Source organism: Suricata suricatta, chromosome 6, assembly GCF_006229205.1.
Source record: "Suricata suricatta isolate VVHF042 chromosome 6, meerkat_22Aug2017_6uvM2_HiC, whole genome shotgun sequence".
Taxonomy (NCBI): Eukaryota; Metazoa; Chordata; class Mammalia; order Carnivora; family Herpestidae; genus Suricata; species Suricata suricatta.
This window is the reverse complement of record NC_043705.1, coordinates 110,672,841-110,696,536: the sequence shown is the minus strand read 5'-3', so window position 1 is coordinate 110,696,536 and position 23,696 is coordinate 110,672,841. Positions and strand designations below refer to the sequence as shown.

Below are 23,696 nucleotides of genomic sequence, written 5' to 3'. Positions count from 1 at the left end.
AGAGAGCAAGGACTGGTTTTGTTCCCCACTTGCAACTCTCTGCATCACCCAGTGTCTAGCACAGAGCCTTATACCATATACCAAGACCATATACATTCAATGATTATTTGTTGGCCAAACAACTGAATCTAGTGTAACTCCCTGTTATCATTAATGAAAAACAAACACACACACATGCAAAAATAATGTTAAAAATAGCTCTTTTATTAGTATTATCAAAAGCACAAAAGTTAAGTTTTGGCAAGGATGTGGGGAAAAGGGAATATTTGTGCACTGTTGGTGGGAATGTACATTGGTGCACCCACTATGAAATATAGTATAGAAGTTCCTCAGAAAATTAAAAATAGAACCACTCTATGATCCATCTGTCTGGGTAAACATACAAAATAAATGGAATCAGGATCTTAAAGAAATATCTGCACTCCCATGTCATTGCACCATTATTTACAATAACCAAGACTTGAAAGCAATCTAAATGTCCATTGATGGATGAATAGATTTTTAAAATATGTCACATACATGTAACTGAATATTTCTCAGCCTTAAAAAAAATGAAATCTTGTCATTTGAGACAACATGGATGAACCTGGAGGACATTATGCTAAGTGAGATAAATCAGACACAGGACAAATACTATATAATCTCATTTATATGAGGAATCTAAAATCGTCAAACTCCTAGAAGCAGAGTGTAGAATGGTGGCTACCATGAGCTTAGAGGAGGGGGAAACAAAGAAGTATTAGTCAAAGAGCACAAAGTTTTAATTATGCAAGATGAATAAATACTAGAGATTAACTGTATAACATAGTGCCTGTAGTTAAAGTACTGTTTTGTATACCCAAAAATGGCTAAGAAGGTAGCCATTAAGTGTTCTTATCACAAAATAATAATAATGATAATAACTAAAGAGGGTTGGAGGAAACTTCTGGAAGTGATGGATATGTTTATGCCATAGATTGTGGTGATGGTTTTACAGTGTACACTTGTCTCCAAACTAATCAAGTTGTATACATTAAGTATGTACAACTTTTAATATGTCAACCATACTTCAATAGAGGATTTGGTTTTTGTTTTTAGTAAGTGACTTCCATAGGGAAATGTAACTACTCAGGACCAGAGCTGAAGACAGAACTGTCTCTCCCCTCCTAGTCTGGTGCTTTTTTCTTTATTAGAACTATATTAAAAAGTAAGTGCTGATAATAACTATATTTGCAGTTTTAGACTTTACATATTAATATACATGTGAGAGTTTGTGAGTGTTTAAATGTATAAGGATGTCACATAATTTCATTCCATTTTTATATTCTGTGTTTACAATGATCTTATATTAAAGGTGTGAAAAATCAGAGTAACAAAAGCAGTGTGGCCAACTGGATTTAAAAGTAAGCAAACTACAAAAATCCAAATGTCTAAAGCTGTAAGGATGGCATCATAGCAGCCTATTATCCTAAAGAGATCCAGGCACTGGTAATATAAAATAAACTTTAGAAACATCTTTGGATATTCTGTAAATGTTTATAAAACCAGACAGGATACATACTTACTTTAAGAAATAGACTATGGAATAAATGTCATATTTGGGAGAACCTGAGTTTTGTTATTCAGGTTTTCTCCAGAGGTGGGCACCTTCATAAATTATATTTACTACTCGAGTTTTGGAAACCCATCAACATCAGATTTTTAAAAAATCACCCTGACCCATATTACATCTTGGCTGAAGTATGCCTAAAGAATGAGTACTTCTTGGTCCATTATAAGTGCAGTCTGTGCATTCAAAAGCATTACTCTAATTCTTTGGAAAGAATTAACAGTTAACAGGACAGGCTGCCTTATGTTCCCTTTACCTTCCAAAAGTTGCCCATGAAGTGTAATTTACTTTCTATCTTTGGCTCAGAAAACCACATATTTTCTCAGTAGCAGAACATACTATATCTCTGATTAAGATCAGCCACTGCTCATTCTGGTTAGCATGAACTGAAACATCCAAGTAATTGCAATGTGGTTCAGAAAAATTCACAAAGAACACAGTTTAATAATTTTCTTTAAAGAGAAGACACTTAAATGTGTTCCGCAATGCACAAGCTTTCCAGGTTTAGTGGTAATCACCAGTATGGCAAAGTTTCTGGCAAATGGGAAAATACAAGATGTTTGGTCTCAGGGCTTTCCTCCACCTGTGGCTCCTTTGCTTCATTCCTTTTATTTGCATCAGCCTTTTAACTGCTGTTCCAGCAACCACTCTTGGGGGCTTTGGTGACTTCACTGGGTCTGTCCCTCAAAGTAGGCTTTCCTGCCAATCCTCCATCCACTATATATCAAAATGTGTTTGCTTCGTGCCTTTTCCTTATGTCAGTTGAGGTTTACTAGTGAACTCATGTGATTGATGTTGTTTCCAGTGTATGTATGTTTTAACTAAAGCCTATTCAGGCTTGAGGCAAAAAGGCTTTTCAAAGGTTCTGTCATATTTTCTCTTACAATTTTAATATAATATTTATTTTGCATTGTTTATAACATCTTTTGAAGTTGAATTTTCCTCCTTGCTAAACTTGTCATTTCTTTGGCTCACCCCATTTCCACCCCTCTACCTTTCATAACTGAAAACACTGCAGATAATGGGTCCACTATATAACTTCATTCTTTAAGATGACCAAACACTCCATTCATTTTTTAGGAAAAAAAACCAACCTGTTGGGTACTTGGCACTCTAATAGTCGCTTTGGCTTGGACATCAAAAAAGAGTAAGGTAAAAGGAGTATTCATGAATAATGTAAATATGAGACAACAATCTCTAGAAAACTATCTTTTACAGAGGAAAAAGAGTGTAAATATGGAGCAGAGAAGTCACAGACCAGCTCCTCTTCAGATAAACAAAATAACGTTCATAATGACAAAATGACTATATGAATAGCAAACATTTCTGAGGTTACTAAATTTTATTATGATTGGACCTTTTTCATGGAGAAGAATATAGAATGAACTTTAAAAATTTTTTTTAATGTTTTTTATTTATTTTTGAGGGACAGAGTGAGACTGCATGAGCAGGGGAGGGTCAGAGAGAGAGAAAGATACAGAATCTGAAGCAACCTCCAGGCGCTGAGCTAGCTGTCAGCACAGAGCACGACACGGGGCTTGAACCCACAAACCGTGAGGTCATGACCTGAGCCGCAATCAGCCGCTTAACCAACTGAGCCACCCAGGTGCCCCTAGAATGAACTTTTAGAATGAGTGAATGAGAATTAGAATCAGTCATTATGGAGTGAGTGTAGAGAGACTTATTTCCCACACTTTGATGATCTTTGAATTTATCAGGTTTTTCTCTAGAGATCAGTAATGAGATCCAGAACATTCTTTAATTTTAACTTTTACTCTGCACACAAATCATTGCAGTGGAAATGAACTTGCCATGGAAAAAGCAAAAATCTAATAGAAATAAAACATAAGGAGCTAAAGCAAACTTGCATTAAAATTTAAAATAACAATATCCATAGTTCATGACACAATGTGATTTGGGTCTTCACATTGGTCCTGTGGGTTTGAACAGATATCAGCATTACCATCCTCATTTTCTAGACAGGAAACTGGTACTCCGAGAACGAACTGCCAAAGGTTTAATATAGCAAGTAAGTGTCAGGGCCAGGATGTGGAACACCAGCCTTCTGACTTTCAGCCAATTCTGTCATGTAACAACAAGGATTCTCTGGAACCTTGACCTGTAGAAATGCCCCCCTGTGTCACACAAAGGCATCTATGGCATTCTGCCTACGCAAAATACTCAACCTGTAAAATGGAGAAGACTTCACAATTAGGACCTCTTAGCCTGTTACAGGAGTTGTAAATTGCCAGGTCTGCCTTATTCAGATTCTTAGATCTTTTGATACAGTCTTATTTATTCACTTATTAAATACGTGTTGAGTGCTATTTTGTTTCTGGAACTGTTATAGACATTACGGGTATATGAGTGAAGAGAATAAGATGACAGTTCCTGCTGTTGTGAAGATTGTATTCTATTGGGGAAGGAAGAAGCAAAACATAAATCATAAACTTAATAAACAGGTAGGTCAGAATGTGATAAGTATGTGAGAAAAAGAAATAGAGCAAGGTAACGAGAACTGAGAAGGCTGGAGATTCCTGAAATTCCATAAACACAAGGCTGGTATTTTTCTAGGATCTTTTTTTATGCAGCTTGGGAAAAGTGAGACTTAATTTAGAATTAAGTAGTACGTAGAGCTGCAAACTTGAGATCAGAACAAATAGCTCCTAGGAAAGCACACAAACTTGTTGTTTCCTGCTAACCCATTCTTCACCCTGCATCCCAGCCCTCACACCCCCTGTCTGAGTCCTGGCCTTCTACACAACCACTTTGGAGCTCTCGCTAGTCAGTGCTTGCTCATCCAGAGTACACAATAGGACGTGGTTCCAGCTGCTCTTCCCAGGAAGCACCATACTCTGGGAGCTTTCTGCTGCCCCAGAAATCAAATATAAACCACAGATCCTTATCTTTAAAGTCTGCTGCCTACCACTCTCAGCCTCTCTGCCCCAGTCAATGCAGAAGCTTTACACCGCGTTCCAACCGCCTGTACTTCGTCACCTTCGTTTTAAGCCATCACCCTTCTGTGTCCACCTTTTTGCATGAGCTATCCATGATCTCTCTCCTGTTTCAGAGTTCACGGTAACTTTATTATTACCATGCTGTTCAGAATTCACTTTTCACTGAGGCCCCTGGGAGGCTCAGGCAGATATGCGTCCCACTCTTGATTTCCTCTCTGGTCATGATCTCATGGCCTGTGGGGCTGAGCCCTGTGTCAGGCTCTGTGCTGACAGCCTGACCTTCTCTCTCTCCCTCTCTCTCTGCTCCTCCCCAGCTTGTGCATGCAGGCACTCTTTTTCTCTCCCCCCAAGCATAAATAAACTTTAAAATATAAAAAATTTAAAGAAAGGACTCACTTTTTTTTTTTATCAATTATCCTAGAGTTTTCCCAGTTAATCATACATTTTCTAAACTAGTCAGCACTCCCCTACATACTAATAATTTGCTCAATTTGGATGATGGAATCTTAGAGTTGGAAGCATCTTTGGAGGTCTATCCTACAACTAGAGTAGAAATAACTTTCAAAAACCTCCCTGACCTCATCTTGGCCTGGGGGGGTGGGGGCGCACTGCCTGACCGGCCTATGTATGCCTTGACAGTGTATCACTCTTCACAAGTCCACCACTCTACTACCTCTGTCTCTAAATTTCATGAGATTCCCAAGGAAGGAAGGGGGAGGAAGGAAGGAAGGAAGGAAGGAAGGAAGGAAGGAAGGAAGGAAGGAAGGAAGGAAAGATGGTTGAAGGGAAGGGAACCTTATCTTTCCTTCCTGTTTCTTTTTTTTTTTTAATATTTTTTATTTATTTTTGAGAGACAGAAAGAAACAGCACAAACCGGGGAGGGTCAGAGAGAGAGGGAGACACAGAATCCGAAGACAGACTTCAGGCTCTGAGCTAGCTGTCAGCACAGAGCCTGATGCAGGGCTCAAACCCACGAACCGTGAGATCATGACCTGAGCTGAAAGCCAGATGCTTAACCAACTGAGCCACCCAGGCGCCCCCTCTTTCCTGTTTCACTTATCTCTTTCTACATAACAAATCATCTCAAAACTTAGTGACATGGCCCATCTCCCTCATTTTTAGCCAAACTTTTTGAAATAAAGTCTGTTCTACACTCATACCTCCCATTCTTTATATTCTTCCCTCTTTGGCTTTTGTGATAGCACTATTTCCTGATTATCTTTCTCCTTCTCTGGACACTACTACCAGTTTTATTCCTTTGTTCATTAAAATCTTAAGTGCTATTTTTTCCTTCAACTCTCTTCTTACTCTATACTCTCTTAAGGTGATAGTATTTACTCTTAGCACCTGAACAATGCTCATAGCATGCTCACATATGTTCCATGTAGTTTTTGAGATGGTCCCCAGCAAGTCTGAGCCCAGAAACCTACAGAAGTAACCCATTATCAATGCACTCTATTGGCCTTTCTTCCTTCCCTCTGTCATTTTCCCTATCATCACATTTGTTCATGCTTGGAATTGCCTCCCTCAAATCTACCTGCACCAAAGTCCTTGTCGAGGGTCTGTTTTGCGGGGAACCCAAACTAAGACAGCTTGTAGTCTAAGTATTTGTAGAATTTGTTCTCCTTTCCTTTCCACTTCCTAAATTCAGATCCTCCTTTCTTGTCTGGGTCAAGAAATCCCTACCTTCACTCTTTGAGTCTAATTTGCCCCTTTTCCCAAATGTATTCATGACATTGCCAGCAAACAAGCTTCATAAAACAGTTGATCATATCACGTCCCTCTTTAAAAGCATTGATGGGTCCCAACTCTCCCCCTCATATAATAAATCTAAAATTCTTAAACTAGACTATCAGGACATTCATGATCTGGACTCTGTTTAGCTTGACAGGCTCAACTTCTACTCCAGCTACTCTGAGCTATTTGAACTTATCAAAGGAGCTGTTTCTCCTTGCTTCTAGGACCTTGCTGAAGTTGTACCAAGTTCTGACCTATTCAGTATTATAATAATCCATATGGTTTTGCTTCTCCCCTAAGTTTTAAACAACCTAAAAAACATTGTGTTTTATCCATTTCATATCCCCAGGGCCTGATATAAATGTTGGGCCTATAGAATGTTTTTAATAAACATTGATCTATCTAGCCTCAAGTTAAATACTTTCCAAATAGTAGGCTCACTACTTCAAATTGTTTTAACTCTAAAACTAACTTAATCGATCATGTTATAAAAAGCTTTGAAAATATTGGAGAAAGAACACTAACCATAACTGCCTTAATGTAATTTGGTTTTGGTGTATTCCCTTTTAATCCATGTAGAATTTTTTTTAAGTTTATTTATTTTAAGAGAGAGAGAGTGCAAGTGGGGAAGGAGCAGACAGAGCAGGAGAGAGAGAATCCCAAGCTGGCCCTGCACAGTCAGCAGAGAGCCCAGTGCTGGGCTCGATCCCACAAACTATGGGATCATTACCTGAGGCAAAATCAGGAGTCAGATGCTTAACTGACTGAGCCACCCAGGCACCCCTAATTTATGTTTTACATAGATTGAGTAGTTCTGTCAGCTGAAAAAGGCATAATAATAATAATAATAATAATAATAATAATAATAATAAAAACAACCAGCATTTAAATAGTATATACCAAAAGCTAAATTTTATATACATTAACTCATTCAGTTTTTGTGATGATCCTGTGAGGTAGCTACTCTTATTATTTCCATTTTCCAGATGAAGAAACTAAAGCACAGAGGGTGAGTGATTTGTCCTAAATCATAAAACTAAGTTAATGACAAAACCATGATTTGAATTTGTGAAGTCTGGCTCCAAAGTTCATGCTATATTTAATGGAGAGGATTAAGTTATTTAGTATATAGAAAGCACAGAATAATATCTGGCATAAGGTATAAATTTAATAAATGCTAGCTATAATTATCATTGCTATTATGATGAATGCATTGAATATAATTTGGTATTTTTCACTTTGAATTGTCATAGGTTTTCGCTAAATTGGGTAAATTTTTACTTGAACTGGATCATAAATATTTTTTAATACTATCATGCAATCTTATTAACTATTACTTTTTATGACTGCAATATTCTATAGAAGGCCTCCACAATAATTAGTTCTTGCTATTGACCATATTTCTTTTAATCTTTCATATATATAACACTATGAGCATTATTTTTATGCATTAGCCTTTTTTTCCTTTAATTTAGACCATTTTTAAGGATTGATCTCCAGAACTAAGAATTATGCATTAAAAGGTTTAAACATTTTTATGGTTATTTATGCATATAAAAATGGCTTTACAAAGGCATTACATCATAACTGTGTTTCAGGGAGTCTGTTCAACAATTCAGCATTTGCAATTGTTATAAAACATTTCTATTAATACCAGCTTTACCCAGAGGATTTATACAAAATAAATCCCATCCCTTTCAATATGACAGAGTTTCAAATATTTATATATTGTAAGAAATATATTTCCTAAGTACCTACACTTAGTTGATAGAACCTCTCAACTCTGCTTCAGATGTTTTTTTTGTATGGTAAACATCCCCAACTTTCCCCCAAGCATCTCTGGTCTGACAGAATTACCAAGCTCTTAACCATCTGAGTCATAGTCTCCTAAATACATTCCATTGTGCCTATGTCCCTCTTAATTTGGAGATTACAGGCATGGTCTGACAATGCAGTGCACAGAGGGGTAATTACTTTCCTTGACCAGGGCATCTATTTCCAGCAATACAGTCTAAGGTCATATTAGGATTTTTTGGTACTGAAATACACTATTGGCTCATGTTTACTTGCTACCAACAAATCCCACATGCCTTTTTTACATGAACTCCTATCAAATTACAATACTCACATCTTGTATTGATGGGTTAAGTGAAGTTATTTATATAGGTTTTTATTAAACATTAACTAGTTTATTAAGTTTCTTGTTCCAGAATGTTGTGACACTTCTGATTATCCAAATGGGTATATTGATTTCCTCGATGCGTACCTTTATGCTTTCTGTATCTTCACAAAAGTCATAAGTAAAGGTATATGCTAAGACAATCCCAAGTACAGTCTTACGTACATAATTAAAGTCCTTTGGTTTGCAGTAATCAGCATCTTTATGTATAGCTTTTCAGCCAGCAGCAAATCAGCAGCTCTGAATCCACTCAAGTGCCTTAACACTCAACCACATTTATGCATCCTATTCCTGAAGATATTCTAGGAGACTTTGTTAAATGGCTTCCTAGGACTAAAAACAATCATGATTATATTTTCTCATTAATTATTATTAAAGTGATTTTATAATTCTGTCTAAAAAATAGTAAGTGATTTTAACCTGGGTCTCATAACTAACCTTATTTGCTAAGTGCTTACAAATTATACATACTAATATTAAATCTTATGATAATCAAATATTAATATTTGCTAATGTCTCTATAAAATGATCAGTTCTTCATTGGAAACAGTCACTTATGCTTCCATGTGTGTTTTGTAAGCTAATATAGCAGTAGACTTAACTAACAGTTATTATTTCAGCCCTCAAATAAAAAATACAATAAGTTGATAATATAATACAATAAACAAAATATTCTGAGATTTCTCTTCTATGTATTTTTTTATTTTTAATTCAAGCGAATCTTCAATTTGGAGAAGAAACTCAGCTTATTTTCAATAATATTACATTACTAACAGAGGGTAACTATCTAATTATATCTATGGAACTACTATCATTGTCTTAGAACTAGTCATGAAACAAATAAAATGTTTCTCTTTGTTCCAAAATGTTAATTGAGTTATTTAACTTCCAGGGTGCTTGTTGGTTCTCCTTTAGTTGGTCAACCCAAAAACAGAACTGGAGATGTCTATAAGTGTCCAGTTAAGAAAAATGAATCAACCAATTGCATAAAGTTGGATCTACCAGGTATGTAAAGTCAAAACGTTGAAGTCCAATCGTAAATTATACTCAGTGTTCTCATTAAAAATAGTTTTAACTCAAGAAAATATGAGAAGAATCTATAAATGGTCTTCAGTTCTTATCATTCAAAGTCACATAAAATGACATTTTGATTCTATCTGCCCTCCATTTGGTTTAGAAATTGATGATAGGATATCCATACATTTAGAAATAAAAGAACCTCACTGATAACATTGCTTTTACAAAATTTAGCCGTTTATTTTTTTTTTTTAAAGGAAATAGCGGGGACGTCTGGGTGGCTTAGTCGGTTAAGCATTTGATTTCAGCTCTGGTCATGATCTCACGGTTCGTGAGTTTGAGCCCCACGTTGGGCTCTGTGCTGACAGCTCAGAGCCTGGAGTCCACTTCAGATTCTGTGTCTCCCTATCTGCCCCTCTCCGGGTCACTCTCTGTCTCTCTCTCTCTTTCTGTCCTTCAAAAATAAACATTAAATTTTTTTAAAAAAGAAAAAAATAGCAGAGGAAGAATTGTAATACATGAATTCTTTTAAAGAGGCTACCACAAGATAAATTTATGAAGAAATGGATATATTTGATAGAAATATCACTGTAATTAGAACATGACTAGAGAATTACTACTAGAATTATCCAAGACTTAGAATTCAGTGTTCTATTCAATATTAAATATATTAAAATAACACCACTTTAAAGGCTTATTTCAAATATTCTATTTTTCAGTTCTCTTTTTTTCAAGTTCCTGTTTATTGTGAACATTTTTCCTACACACTTATGGACATAATTATAATAGCTGCTTTAATATCCTTGCCTGATAATTATGACATCTTGAATATCTCAACATCGCTTTCCATTTATTACCTTTCTCTTGTGATTGAGTAACATTTTCTGTTTTTTTCCTTGATGTTCAGTATTTTTGGATTGTATCCTGGATTATACTTTTGAGTTATAAGTGTAGAGATTCTAGATCTGTTATTTGCCTTTGAATAGTCTTAACTTTTTGTTTTAGCAGACAATTTACTCGGCTGAACTCGATTTCCAAACTGAAGTGGCAAGGAATTAAAAATCTCTATTCAGGTCTTCTGACTGTAGCTGAGCTGTTTGAAGTTTACTCTGCATATATACATTTTAAGTGCTTCAGATATTTGGACAGAGCCTATGTGTGTATGTTAGAACTCTCTCTTTGTGGCTCCACTTTCTAAGATAGACCCCTTCTTTGCAGCTGCCGTCATTATCCCAATTTCTGACCTCTGTTTATTTAAAACAGTAAGTCTTTGACTACTACTTGAGGTGTAGCCATGGCTAGGGCCTTCTCTTGGGAGAAAACAAACACATAAACAGGGAACTCACTCAGTGCTGATCTCTTCTTACAAGTATAAACTTCCCTCCAGTTTCTTTCTGCTTCTAGTTGCTTTCTAGTGCCTTCAGATGGTTGTTAATTTTTTTTCCTTTTCCTAGAGTTATTTGCAAAAGGCTTGTTCTAATAAGAGCTACTCCTTCACTACCAAAAACTGTGCCAGAGTTTTAACATTGGCATGAAGATTTTAGCTGCATTGACAACAGTGGATGCTGTAATCCCTAAAGTCCCAAGAATGCTCATCCTGTATCACCTCTAGTGTAAAAAACTCAGATCCAGGTTATTTAAGACCAGTGCAGATAATAATCCAGTTCTGGGTGCTTTCAAGGCAAACCACACTAAACTCTGGGATGAAGACCAATACTCACATTAGGAAGACAGTGTGACCATTCAGGAATCTCTCCTTCCATTCCTCACTTCAAATCTATATGGTCTTAAGGTAGGAAAAGTTTTGAGACATGAAGAGTGAGGTAAATCTTTCTTGAACCTGAGTTTTGCCACTTTCAAGTATTTCAGCACTCTGCTAAGCAGAGTTTAGAAAACTTTTATTTCCCTATCCAATCTTTTTTTTTCTTTTTTCAATATGAGTAAGTGGAACTTCTTGCCACTTTTGCCAAGTTGGCCTGCTTCAAAACCCAACAATCCCATCTGGAATGTCAAATGGCATCCCTTCATTGTGTTTCTTTTATCCAAACTTCCTGACCACTACTCCTTCTTGCTCTAGTTTTCTTTGTAAACTTCATGATGTCCCCATGATGGTGAAATTGATGTTCAAAATTTATAGTGGTGGGTTTTTTCTGCTCTGCTACCCATTTTCCCTCTTCTTGTCAGAAATCATGCTAGATCATTGGCCATCCATAACATACAGATATAAACACAAGGTAAGTGTGTAAGTTTACTTTATATATCTACAATATTATAAGATTAAGTATTCTATTTGTTTTAATTAGCAAAAATGTGTGAAAGGCTGTCCCACATTTTTTCATTGCCCTAATAGCTCTGCATTCTTTTACAGTTCAGCAAAAGTATTTGAGACAGTTATCCAGACAACATTTCTGGGACATAAGCCAGGTTTTCAGCCTTAGCTTGTTCATTATATTACTTAATAATACTTTGAAGACTATTTAGTTGAATCAAAAGAAGAATGTGCTATGATACGAGGAAAGCAAATAGAATGTCCTAATGAGAAGGCACTTCATTTTGCTTTGTTTTCCACCCTCATAAAAGTTTGTTTCTATTTTTAGTTGATACATCAATTCCCAATGTCACGGAAGTAAAGGAGAACATGACGTTTGGGTCAACTTTAGTCACCAACCCCAATGGAGGATTTCTGGTAAGAAAGCAAGGAGTTAGTTAACGAGCCAAGAATGTTGTCATTGTAAGTCTTTATAAAATCTGTTATATAATTTTTAATCTTAATGGTTTTTAATTTTTTAAAGGCATGTGGGCCCTTGTATGCCTATAGATGTGGACATTTGCATTACACAACTGGAATCTGTTCTAATGTCAGCTCCACATTTCAAGTCGTGAACTCCATTGCTCCTGTACGAGGTATAGACTTTATGCAATGTTCTTATATGTTTGAAAAGTGTAAGCAATGAATGAGACATATATATATACACAGGAGCATACCAAAAAGCTTGAAGTATTTTCTCAGCTACCAGCATTACCAATTTAGGTAAATGTTTACTTTGCCAATCTATAACCAAACCCCACTGCTATTTTTGGATTTGAAATTAGTGTAAATAACCTTTAACAAAGTCTTGTTTAAACATCATAGCTAAAGCTGTCACATTGTTTTTATGTAAAGAATGAGTCTCTTTGAAGAAAGTAATCTCATTTGAAATACAGAATGAGAACAGTTACATAAAATTCATACTGAGGAAATTTCCGAAGATAATTCATACAATGTTAATTATAATTCAGTAGAGATGTGTTTTACTTGATAAGAATCCCAAACCAGTTGCTACTAAATGCAATGATATTTATCAACTTTATTTTTGTAAAACTACTTTTTTTCTGATTATCAAAGCAATGTGTGCACCATGTAGACTACCAGCTTATCTTTTAAAATGAGCCTATTTCAGCCATGAAAGCACTTCATACACTTTCATACTATTAAAAAAAATAAACTCCAAATTTGCACAATTGACTACTTTTATTGCAGAATGCAGCACGCAACTGGACATAGTCATAGTGCTGGATGGCTCCAACAGTATTTATCCCTGGGAGAGTGTGATAGCTTTTTTAAATGACCTTCTTAAAAGAATGGATATTGGTCCTAAACAGACACAGGTATGTGATGATATGTTTTGATTTATATTGTTCTAAAGATAAAAATGCATTGATTTTCAATAAAACAAAATATTCTGACCTTAAGTTAATCAATAAAGCTAATATTTAGGATGAATTTCATATTCCAAATCCTATTTTTTCTCCTGATGAAAGGGACATTACTGGCAGACCCTGTTATTTTCTAAAATGGGTCTAAATCTGCCATTTCTGATGCTCTTGAAAAATAACCCCTATAAATCATAATTGAATTCTTACTTATAAAGTACCTATAGCCACCTTCGGTAATATCAGAACAGGGCTTCAGAATTTGTGGAAACTAATCTGACATCCCAAAGAACACATCACATAATCCCCCCTCTTATATCATACAAGTAAATTAGTAAGTGGCCACAGAATATCACTTAAAGACCATTTTTCCTCATATTTAATAATTTCTTAAGCAAAATACAAATATCCATACTTTACAGTTACTTTGTATAGCTTTGTGTTGTTTTTTTTTTAATTTCTCCCCATGAGTGTCTCTTTCTAAACACATCTCCTTTATTGCCATTAAATGAAGTGAAACTTCTCACATGGTTCTCTCACTTTAGACACTGAGTTTGGGTTTAATTAATCTAATGCTGATTAAACTTATATGGCCATGTGGCTTAAAATACAGAGAAAACAATGGATGGCAGGCAAATTGAATGTTGGAGTGAGGTTAGTGCCTTGAGAGCAGGAGTTAGCACTGGGATCAGTCAAGTGGTTGTTGCATGGTTTGGGGCTGCCGGACAGCACAGAAGACTTTAGGTTGCACCTGCAGACCAGTGCCTTTCCTTTTTTCTCTGAACCTCTACTTTTGGAAAAATTTCTGAGGCACTGAAAAAGTGATCTGACTACATTTATGTTTGCCACACCCACACCTGGTGCAGGACATGAATACACACACACATGTATATATATGATATATTTGTACATGTTTCTGTATATGTATATCTGTAATTGTAAATACACACACACACACACACACACACACACACACACACATATGCAAAATGAATTTTCCCAAAAGGATGATAGTTGAAAATTACAAAGTAGATGCAAACCTCAAAGTGAAATGTCATATGGCTGTGTTCCAAGGCTGAATAGGTGAGAGCCAAGTGAGGGGTAAGGCTGTGTATATCCTTCTGGACAATAAAGAACATCTTTAAATCGTAATAAAATTATTTGAAAAAAAATGGACTTCTATGCATCACTAAAGGTAAATTTTCCTGGATGGAAGTTTCTCATCTGCAATTAGTCTCCCCAAGTGAATTACCAGAAGTTTGGTATCTCTTCTGAATACAGAGCATAAGGCAGCCCATGTGCTTTAAAAGACCATTCTTGGGGTGCCTGAGTGGCTCAGTTGGTTAAGCATCTGACTCTTGGTTTCAGATGAGGTCATGATCTTGCAACTTTGTGGGTTCAAGCACCCCATCAGGCTCTGCGCTGGCAGTGCAGAGCCTGCTTGGGATTACCTTTTTCTACTGTCTCTCTGCCCCTTCCGTACTTGCATTGTCTCTGTCTCTCTCAAAATAAACAAATAAACTTAAAAAAAAGTAAAAGGCCATTCTAGAATTCTGACTTTCTTCTCCCTGGGCCCTTTCTTCCCCCTGAGGTCTAAGGACCTCTCCCTTTTCCTTGGCTCTCTTCACCAGCCCTTTCTCTCCTTGGTAAATACAGTTTCACAGAGCCACAAAACTAAAGCTGGATGGAATTATAGAGGTTTTTTAGCCCCAAATCTCAAATTATGGAGGAGATAGGAGAGGCTTAGTAATTTGTCAAGTAAAATAAGTTGCTTATTTGTTGACGACAGGTCAGAAACTATCCCCTGTAAGGCTTAGTAAGAGGAAGAGGGAAGACTTAACTGTAATCAACTTTGATATTTTATCTTCTTGAGTTTGTTTTAATCTAGGTTGAACCATATGAAATTGTTGCTATTTGGTCATTTCTAACATACAAATACAGCAATTCCATCTGGTACAACCTACATAAAAATTCAGTTGACCCAGGGTGCCTGTGTAGCTCAGTCAGTTGAACATTTGGCTTCGGTTCAGGTCATAATCTCACAGCTCTTGAGTTGAGGCCCAGCGTCGGGCTCTGTGCTCTTAGCACAGAGCCTGGAGCTTGCTTTGGATTTTGTGTCTCCATCTCCCTCTGCTGCTCCCCTGCTCACGCGCGCGCTCTCTCTCTCTTTCAAAAATAAATAAACATTTAAAAAAATTTTTAAATACAGTTGAGTCTAAGACAATGTAAAGGTTAGGGGCACTGACTCACTGTGTAGTCAAAAATCTGCATATACCTTTTGACTCCCGAGAACTTAACTACTGATGGCCTACTGTTGACTGGAAGCCTGGCCAATAACATAAGCAGTGGATTAACACATATTGTGTATGTTATATGTAGTACATGCTGTATTTTACAATAAAGTAAGCTAGAAAAAAGAAAATGGTATTAAGAAAATCATAAAGAAGGGGCACCTAGGTGGCTTAGTCGGTTAAGCTTCTGACTCCTAATTTTGTCTCAGGTCATGCTCTTATGATGAGGGAGATCTAGCCACGTTGGGCTTCCCGTTGACAGCATGGAGCCTGCTTAGGATCCTCTCTCTCTGCTCCTCCCCCACTCACACTCTCTGTCTGTCTCAAAAATAAATAAACTTTAAAAAAAGGAAATCATTAAGAAAGAGAGAGTCCTATACTGTATTTACCCAAACAATTAATGTATTTGTGGACCCACACAGTTCAAACCCATGTTGTTCAAAGATCAATTATAGAGGTCTTTTTTTTATGTATGTTTCTTTATCTTTTTTTAACAGATATTTTAAAACTAAGAATAAGACATTTATCTTTCTATCCAGGGAGAATAGAAGAACTTCACCCTAAATAAGTTTTAAAGGTATCATGAACCAAAAAAAAAAAAAAAAAATCACATTCTGGCTACACCTTATGAATTCTTGTCTGTTATATTGATTATGGCTATACACTTAGTCCAACAGGTAACGATAAAATATGGCGGCTTATTCTCTGTACTCAACAGATTTGCCACCTAGTAATTGCATGCATTGAAAGATAGTTGAAAAGATATGAAAAAAATTCCACAAAGGAAAAAAAAAAAAGAAGGGAATGGGGGAAAGAAGGAAAACAAAAAGCTTGCATTAACGGTTCCACATGGCAATTAGTATACATCAGGGGAATACAGCACAAGTGACAAAAACATCAACTCCAAATAGTTACTCCAAGTTTCTTAAAGGTTTCTGTGTGGTCCCATTAAGACTTTTGCAAACAGAGTGAAGGAATTTTTGTAAACCAATTTTTTACCCAAGACAGAGTGAAGGCTATAAAATTGCCTTTTAAAAAACCACCTATAAAAACAAACCTGAAACACTCTGAGCTTGCCATAAAAGATATGATGGTATAAATATTATGGTGGTCTTATCGATCCTCAATACCTAAACATAACACTGCTTTTAATAATAAATGAGAATGATATAAATATGCCAAATACGAGTGCATTACCCTAAATAAAACCAGTAAATTGTGAGGCTTGATATAAAAGTGAAATATACTAATGGAACAATGTCTAGATTGTTGCTATCAAGAGCATAGCATGACATTAAACCAGGCAAAATGAAAGAGAGAAATTAATTAAATTTTAGGAATATTATTTATCTTTCTTTTTACTGCACATTTTATGGCCATTTCCCTAGAAGTCTTAAACATGATGCCTGATTCATTGTTTTGAAGTCTGAATAGAAGCCTGAAGGCATCTTGCAGCCCTTTCCTTGTCAATCAAGCTATAGTTTCTGACAGCGGTGCTGTGAATGAGGTGAATCTTCTCTGTCATTGCCAGCCAGTCTCCATTCTCCCCTTCCTCCATGCCTCACTCAGCAGAGCTATCTTTCCAAGGTAAAGTTCAGATCATAGCATTTCCCTGGATAAAAATCTCCTGTCTTTGTCTGCTGAACAATACCCAAGCTCCCCAGTGGATTGGAAAGCATCTGTCACGTGGCACCCCTCCTCCCCACAGCTGCCTGCCCCCCTGGTGCCTTCTGGCCTCTCTTCTGGCTCTGCCGTGACGCCTCCCATCGCTTTCTCTGAGCACATAGTCAGTGTCCACATGAGTCCTCCCAGAGTGCTCTTCTCTACCCTGGCCCCCAGTGCTAGATGGACTTTCTGCTAGGTGACTCAGTCACTCTCTGTCACTCTCCATGGTCTTTCCAACCCTCTTCCCATAAACAATTCCCTCCCCTGCTTTGTCTCCATACGTTCTACTCACCCTTCACTCATCACTCAGGAGCACTATTTTTGCTTCTGTGTCTGTCTCTCCTGGCAGACTGTGAATTCCACTTTGACAGCATTGTGCCTTAATCCTTTTATTTATGGCATAGAGTTTACAGTTTTATGTGTTGCTGAGCACAAAGGAGGTAAATCATTTGGGTTGGAAAAATCTCATTGCTTGGACTTTTCATTTTGTCTTGTGTTAAAAATCATTGTTGTGATGACTCCTTTCTCTCATTCTACCTCATGAAGTCATTGAGCTAAAGGCGCTTCTTTGTGGAGGACCCCCTCTCCACCCCCCAACCAGACACCCTTTATATTAGGTTTCAGGCTTTTCTTTGCGGGTGTTACCATCTCAGCCCCATTCACCTCTCATCCTGATTACCCACCCAGTCTTCTCAGAACTTTACTTTTACGCTCCTATCCTTGCATTTTTGAACTTGGATCAATTTCATTGCAGCTTCATCCAGGAAGGCAGCTAAAGACACCCTTTCCTAGGACCTATATCTGTCATCTGTCAACTTTATGTTCTGAGGACTCGTTGCATCTCCTTATGAACCAGTCTCACTTATGCCCCTCTTCACAGTGACAAACGGTGAAGCCCAGTTCCCGCTAACAGCCTCAGAGTGGCCATGCTGACAGTTCGCGGGGGTTGCAGTCGGTATTGTTACTACATTCTTACTCCAACTTAGTCACATTAGAAGCATGTGGTAGGGCAGGGCTTTGCACCATAGTTTGGTTAAAGGAACGATAAATGGGTCAGGCACAAATCCTGAGCTCCTCTCATGTTCAGCAATTGTGTATCTCACACAGAAAACTTCATTGTTTTACCCAGGCATTATTCCCCTAACGGGGCCGTTGAGCTGATAATGTTAATTGTTGAATGGCAACCCAGAAACTTAGTTCGGCTAGAAATTAAAATTTGGCAACTGCTTTTATAACTTTGACTTAACAATACAAGGTAATAATATAATTCTAAATGAGGACATAATTCTACTTCTTCATGACTCTTTGACTCAATATACGTAATAGCTATTTTACACACTTCTCTTTCTTAAACTTCTTTGTCATTATGTTGTGACTTGAAGTTCATGAGAGAAAAATCAGAAGGCCCTCCTTTCAGTGATTTCTTTTATATTTCTCACATTCACTTTCTTCCTCTTTCTTCTCTATCCTCCAACAGAAATGAAAACCATTCATGTCATAAATTTATTGTAGTTTAGTAGATATGTATCAAGTAACTTCTTGTCATGGGCAATTAAAAAAATAAAACTGAAACTTTGTCCCTGAGCCCAAAATACTTCCAACTTAGAAATGAAATAAAATCTTATATTTGGATGAGTACTGCACTGATAGTGTATCATGAATATAACAAAGGTGAATGACACAGAACAATGATTTGATATTTACGAGGAGGTAGCTCAATATTGTAAAGCAATGCTTTCTAAATTGTGCTGTTTGAGGCATTAAATATGTTCCTCCCCAAAGTTATTCCCTTAAATAAGAATAAAATATATCAGGTCTTCCAATTCGTGAATCACCATGCATGTTTTCATATTAAAGACTCAGAGCATTTTCAAAAGAATGTGCTTATGAATCAAAGCGGAGCAACTGGGAACAGAAGAGAAAGCTTTGGCCTTTTGCATTTGAAATTTGTGGCATGTTTGTTTGTTTGTTTGTTTGTTTTTGTGTGTGTGTGTGTGTGTGTGTGTGTGTGTGTTTAGTTAATATAAATAGCAGGAGGAGAAAGAGAGGCAGACAACAGAGATACAGGGAGAGACAGAGAGAGCTAGAGATAGAAGGGGGACGTGCTGTAAAGATACATGTTAACTTCGTGTTATTCATTGTTTTCCAAGATTATTTGACCATGGAATTCTTTAAAAATCATAGCTAGTAACATAAAAAAGGATGCTAGTAGTCCCTAGAAAAGGGGTCAGGGAACATTAGTTCATGGCTTAGCTAAGGAAGGATTGTAGATCTTAAGTGGTTTTGAAGAAGTGTTACAAACCTCTGGTTCATGTAACAGAATCCTCTATCAGTTGTGTGCCTGATTTATGTGATAGCCTGAGTCTTAGTTTCCTTTAGCCTTAGATATAATTACACACCTCATCTTTTGTTCTGCTTAATCAGGAAGTTCAAACTGTGTCTCCCTAAGAAGTAAAGGCTTCCCTTCCAGTTGTCTTTAATAAGTGACTATTGTATTTGCTCTACTCTTTTTTTTTTTTAATATTTATTTTTGAGAGAGAGACAGAGAGACAGAGTACAAGTGGGGGAGGGGCAGAGAGAGAGACGGAGACACAGAATCTGAAGCAGGCTCCACACTCTGTGCTGACAGCTCAGAGCCTGATGTGGGGCTTGAACTAAAAGACTGTGAGACCATGACCTGAGCCAGAGCCACCCAGACTCCCCTTGTTCTACTCTTTATAAGAATATTTTGTCACTGTCTTCCTGTACTCTTTCACTAATGCCCAAGCTACTCTTTTTCCATGTTCTCCTCAAGAAAGCCCACATTTAACCGGTTGCCTCTTTTAGCTGCCATCCCTGCTTCCTTGTTCCCAATTCAGAAACATGCCTAGAGTCTTTCCATCTCCATTACTTCTCAGCAGTGCTCCACTGGACTTCTGTGCTCCGGTTTTTGTGTCATTCCAACAAAACTGGCTGCTTCAAGTCAAATATGATTATTATTGGCCGTTTTTATTTTGCTCAGTTCCTAGAATGGTTTCAATTCTTTATCATTTTTGACATAGTCTCTGCTCAAGACTGCTTTGCTTTACTCCATTCTCTGTTCTTTACCTGGACACCTCACCCAGGACACTGCATCTTCCTCCCTCCAGGAAGCCTTTCACTGCGAGACAATTAACATGCTTGTGCTTCTCTCCTCCTGCCTCCTCAAAATGTGTATGCATCACGTGGCTCACTTTTTATTGTTATTTCATTATCATCTTTATTTGATTCTATTGCATATGAATATATACACGGCATCAAGTATGAGTCTGTTTTACCTGCCTTAAATTATACCCTTTGCTGAGACTGAAACTGTTTTTATTAACTGGGTCCCATCAATACTCAGCAAAGCATTACATGTGTTTGCTTCATGATTTGACCATTTTCCTGTGATGAAAATCAATAAATGCCACCGTTTTCTAGAGAAGACACAACAGGCCTTATTCTGTCTGATTCCTAAGGAAATATGTAGCCTAGTATCAGCTAAGGACCTACACTGAGCATCATTTCCCTGAAGTTTGAGATTCCACCTCCCCCAGTCTTCTAATTCCCACACATCTTTGTGTCTCTCTTTTTATGCTTATCATTATTTCCCTGCTATCTCAGTCTTTTACTTGCTTATGTGAAATGTTCCAGTCATCTAGTAAGAATGTATGAGGGTCAGTCAGAAGCAAAGCAAAACAGTGGCATGGGATAAGAGAGTACCGAAAGCTGTGACATAGTCCATGCTCCTTAGCCCTGCTTGCCCCTCTGGAGCAAACAATGTAGTTGGGAGATAAAGCATGCATAAGGGGCTGAGAAGAATGCAGTACTTCCAGGAGCAAAACAGGCAAGTTTGCTTCGGGGTTCAGAGAAGGCGAAGAACCGTAAGCTAGGCTGGCAACTAGGAGGGAAAAGTTTTGCAGAGAAAGTAAAACTTATTGGATATTCCAGAATGGGTAGAACGTAGCTTTGTTGGAGGGATGAGGAAAGGCATTTGGTAGGGACAGAATTCATCCAGAGGACTCCTGAAGATATAGAAGAACTAAAAAAATCTGTTGAGTGACTGCAGGCCAGGGGAAGAAAATTGAAGTTTACCCTATAGGTCTTGTATTTCCAAGGAGCACCTTCAAGCTTTATCTGTTTTCTATTTTAAGTAGAATAAAAATTCCATTTAGAGTGTATTTCAAAGTCATTGATGGAGAGTTATTAGAGATTTTTGAACAAGGACGTTATGTAAGCAGAATCTCAAGACAGTTAACCTTCCATAAACATGTAGACAAAGCTGAAGAGAATGGAAATAGGAGGAAGACCAACAGCGAAGAGACCAGCTATTGCCAGGTTCAAGGCAGTGAGATCTGGCCTGGGCCAATGAAGAAATGTAGAAACCCAGATAATAGCTGCCTTAAGTCTGGTTTCTCAGAAGCAAATCCTGAGAAAATGAGCCAATTTTTTTTAGTAATTTACTATGGGAGTGCTTTTATAAGAAAATAGTAAAAGATTTGGGGAAGCAAAACAGAATAGCAACGGAGGACAACCAAGGGTGTGATTTCAGGTGAAATCAAGGCCTTCAGCTGATCTGAGTCAGGGGGCTGCGTCTTTCACTGTCTGCACTCAGGCATTGCCTGCCTGTGAGAAAGAAAAACTTCCAGGCACTGCTGGCTCTTTGAACCTTTGGGACAAAGCAGATCTAGCAGTCCAAGGGCAGACAGTCATCTGAGACTCATGTGGAGTTGTTAGAAGCAAAGTATAAAGAAAGGGTGAGGCAACTGACAGTAACAAGTTCTCTAAAGAGTAAACTTATAGAACTGAGATATGTTAAGTAGGCAGGTAGGTAGAGAGAGAAAGGAGATACAAAGCACTGATTTCTGACTTACCAAGAAGCTAAAATTTTTCTGCTATTCCTGGTGTCCAGATAATCCAATAGTGCATAGTAGGTTTTATAAGATATGTAAAGTATGTTGAAATGTCAAATATTATGGCACAAAGCAGCCTTATTTAATTGGCATAAATTCTTCCTCTTCTCATGTGAACTCCTCCTCCCCATGTATCAGTGTGATACTCTCTTTTTTTTATGACTAGAATTTCATTGCACTCAATAAATGGGAGCAAAGTAGGCTCATTAATACAAAGTGTGAGCAGTGTTATGTGCAACCACATTTGAGATTCATGGCCATAACTTTAAAGTGAGACCATTCTACAATTTGTGTGATTTGGAGTCACAGAAGCACAGAAAGTAAGGGAGATATTTGGATTTAACCAGAGTTGGAAGTTAGCCAAGTGAATTAATGGAGGGGAAAAAAGGTTAAAGGAGTTAAAGTGTACAAGTAAATGATTGTGGTGATGGACCATGGAATCAAGGCTAGGGACAAAGAAAAAAACAACAACAGTAGGATCTCTGAATTAATTGGAAGTTTTGATGTGGTGAAAGAATTAATGACAGACATAAATGACCTCAAATTAATGGTAGAACACTTGAAATTGAGATGGAGGTGCTAAAATTTTTCTAGTTGACAAGGTCAGGTCAAAGATAAGACCTTGAGACTGGATGACATAGGTGATCTACAGGAAGAGATTGCTGAAGGTGAGGAAGTCAAAGAAATAAGACTAGGTTGTTCAATATTTTATCCAAATGAGAGACTAGAGTGTTCAATAGATTCACTCAAGCAGTAAAATGTTCAAAAATAATAGCAGGAATGACGATTTTCAAAGTTCTTTAGCCTCCTGCTTGAGGCTAACCAAAAACAAAGGGAAATAAAAACAAACTGTAAGATGTCCTGAATGGATGAGCAATTAACTTCTACAGTAGCATTTATTCACCTTGGTACCAAAAAAATAGGCATAATGTTTATCTAAGTTTCAAAATCATTTTAGTTTTGTTTACACTGAACATTTATATACACAAAGACAATGTTGAACCTTTGTGGTTTCCCTTAATAATTATTCAGTGCCTCCCTAGATTATTAATTAAAATCTGTGAGGGTCGTTGGGAGAATAATTTTAAATCTAGAGAGTAGAGAGTAATAGATAACTATCCATACACTTAATTATGATTCAAGGAAGTAACCTGAATTGGAGTTATGGGTGTATCCTCATCTATTTTATTATTATTATTATCATTATCATTATTTTGCATAATTAGTTGGTTGTAGCCTGCTGTTTTTTCCAAAGGGACTTCTGGTCATCTTTATTCCAATTATAATAGCACATGGTCTTGCAACCAATGGTGGCAGATATTCAGTAAAAAATATATTCATAGAAGAGCAGGGCTCATTGAACTCAAGTAGCAATTCATCAATGGCAGCAGTGTCTAGCAGAAACTAGCATGATGAAGTGACACAGAATGCAGGAGTTCAGGAAGGTATATTTTTGTGGAGAGGAAGTAGAGTGATGGAAGAAGCCCTGGGATAAGGGATTTCCATCTTAGACTAGACTCTTTTCTTCCCTTTCATTGTGAGGAATATTTTAAACTAAAGTTTTTCATTTATAAAATGTAATTCTAATTAATCGTATTATAATCTGAATAAATTAGGGAAAACACTTTTTAAAAGGTATTAAAGATATAGGATACT

General features: G+C 37.1%; 1 protein-coding gene across 1 annotated transcript in view; it reads left to right on the top strand.

Moving 5' to 3' along the window:
- ITGA1 (integrin subunit alpha 1) overlaps positions 1–23,696 on the top strand; it is a 156,949-nt gene that overhangs the window by 60,805 nt on the left and 72,448 nt on the right. Inside the window, exons 3-6 of the mRNA XM_029941264.1 lie at positions 9,354–9,466; positions 12,076–12,164; positions 12,271–12,382; positions 12,999–13,126. Of these exons, the coding sequence (XP_029797124.1) occupies positions 9,354–9,466; positions 12,076–12,164; positions 12,271–12,382; positions 12,999–13,126 (442 nt within the window). The remainder of the gene's footprint in view (positions 1–9,353; positions 9,467–12,075; positions 12,165–12,270; positions 12,383–12,998; positions 13,127–23,696) is intronic.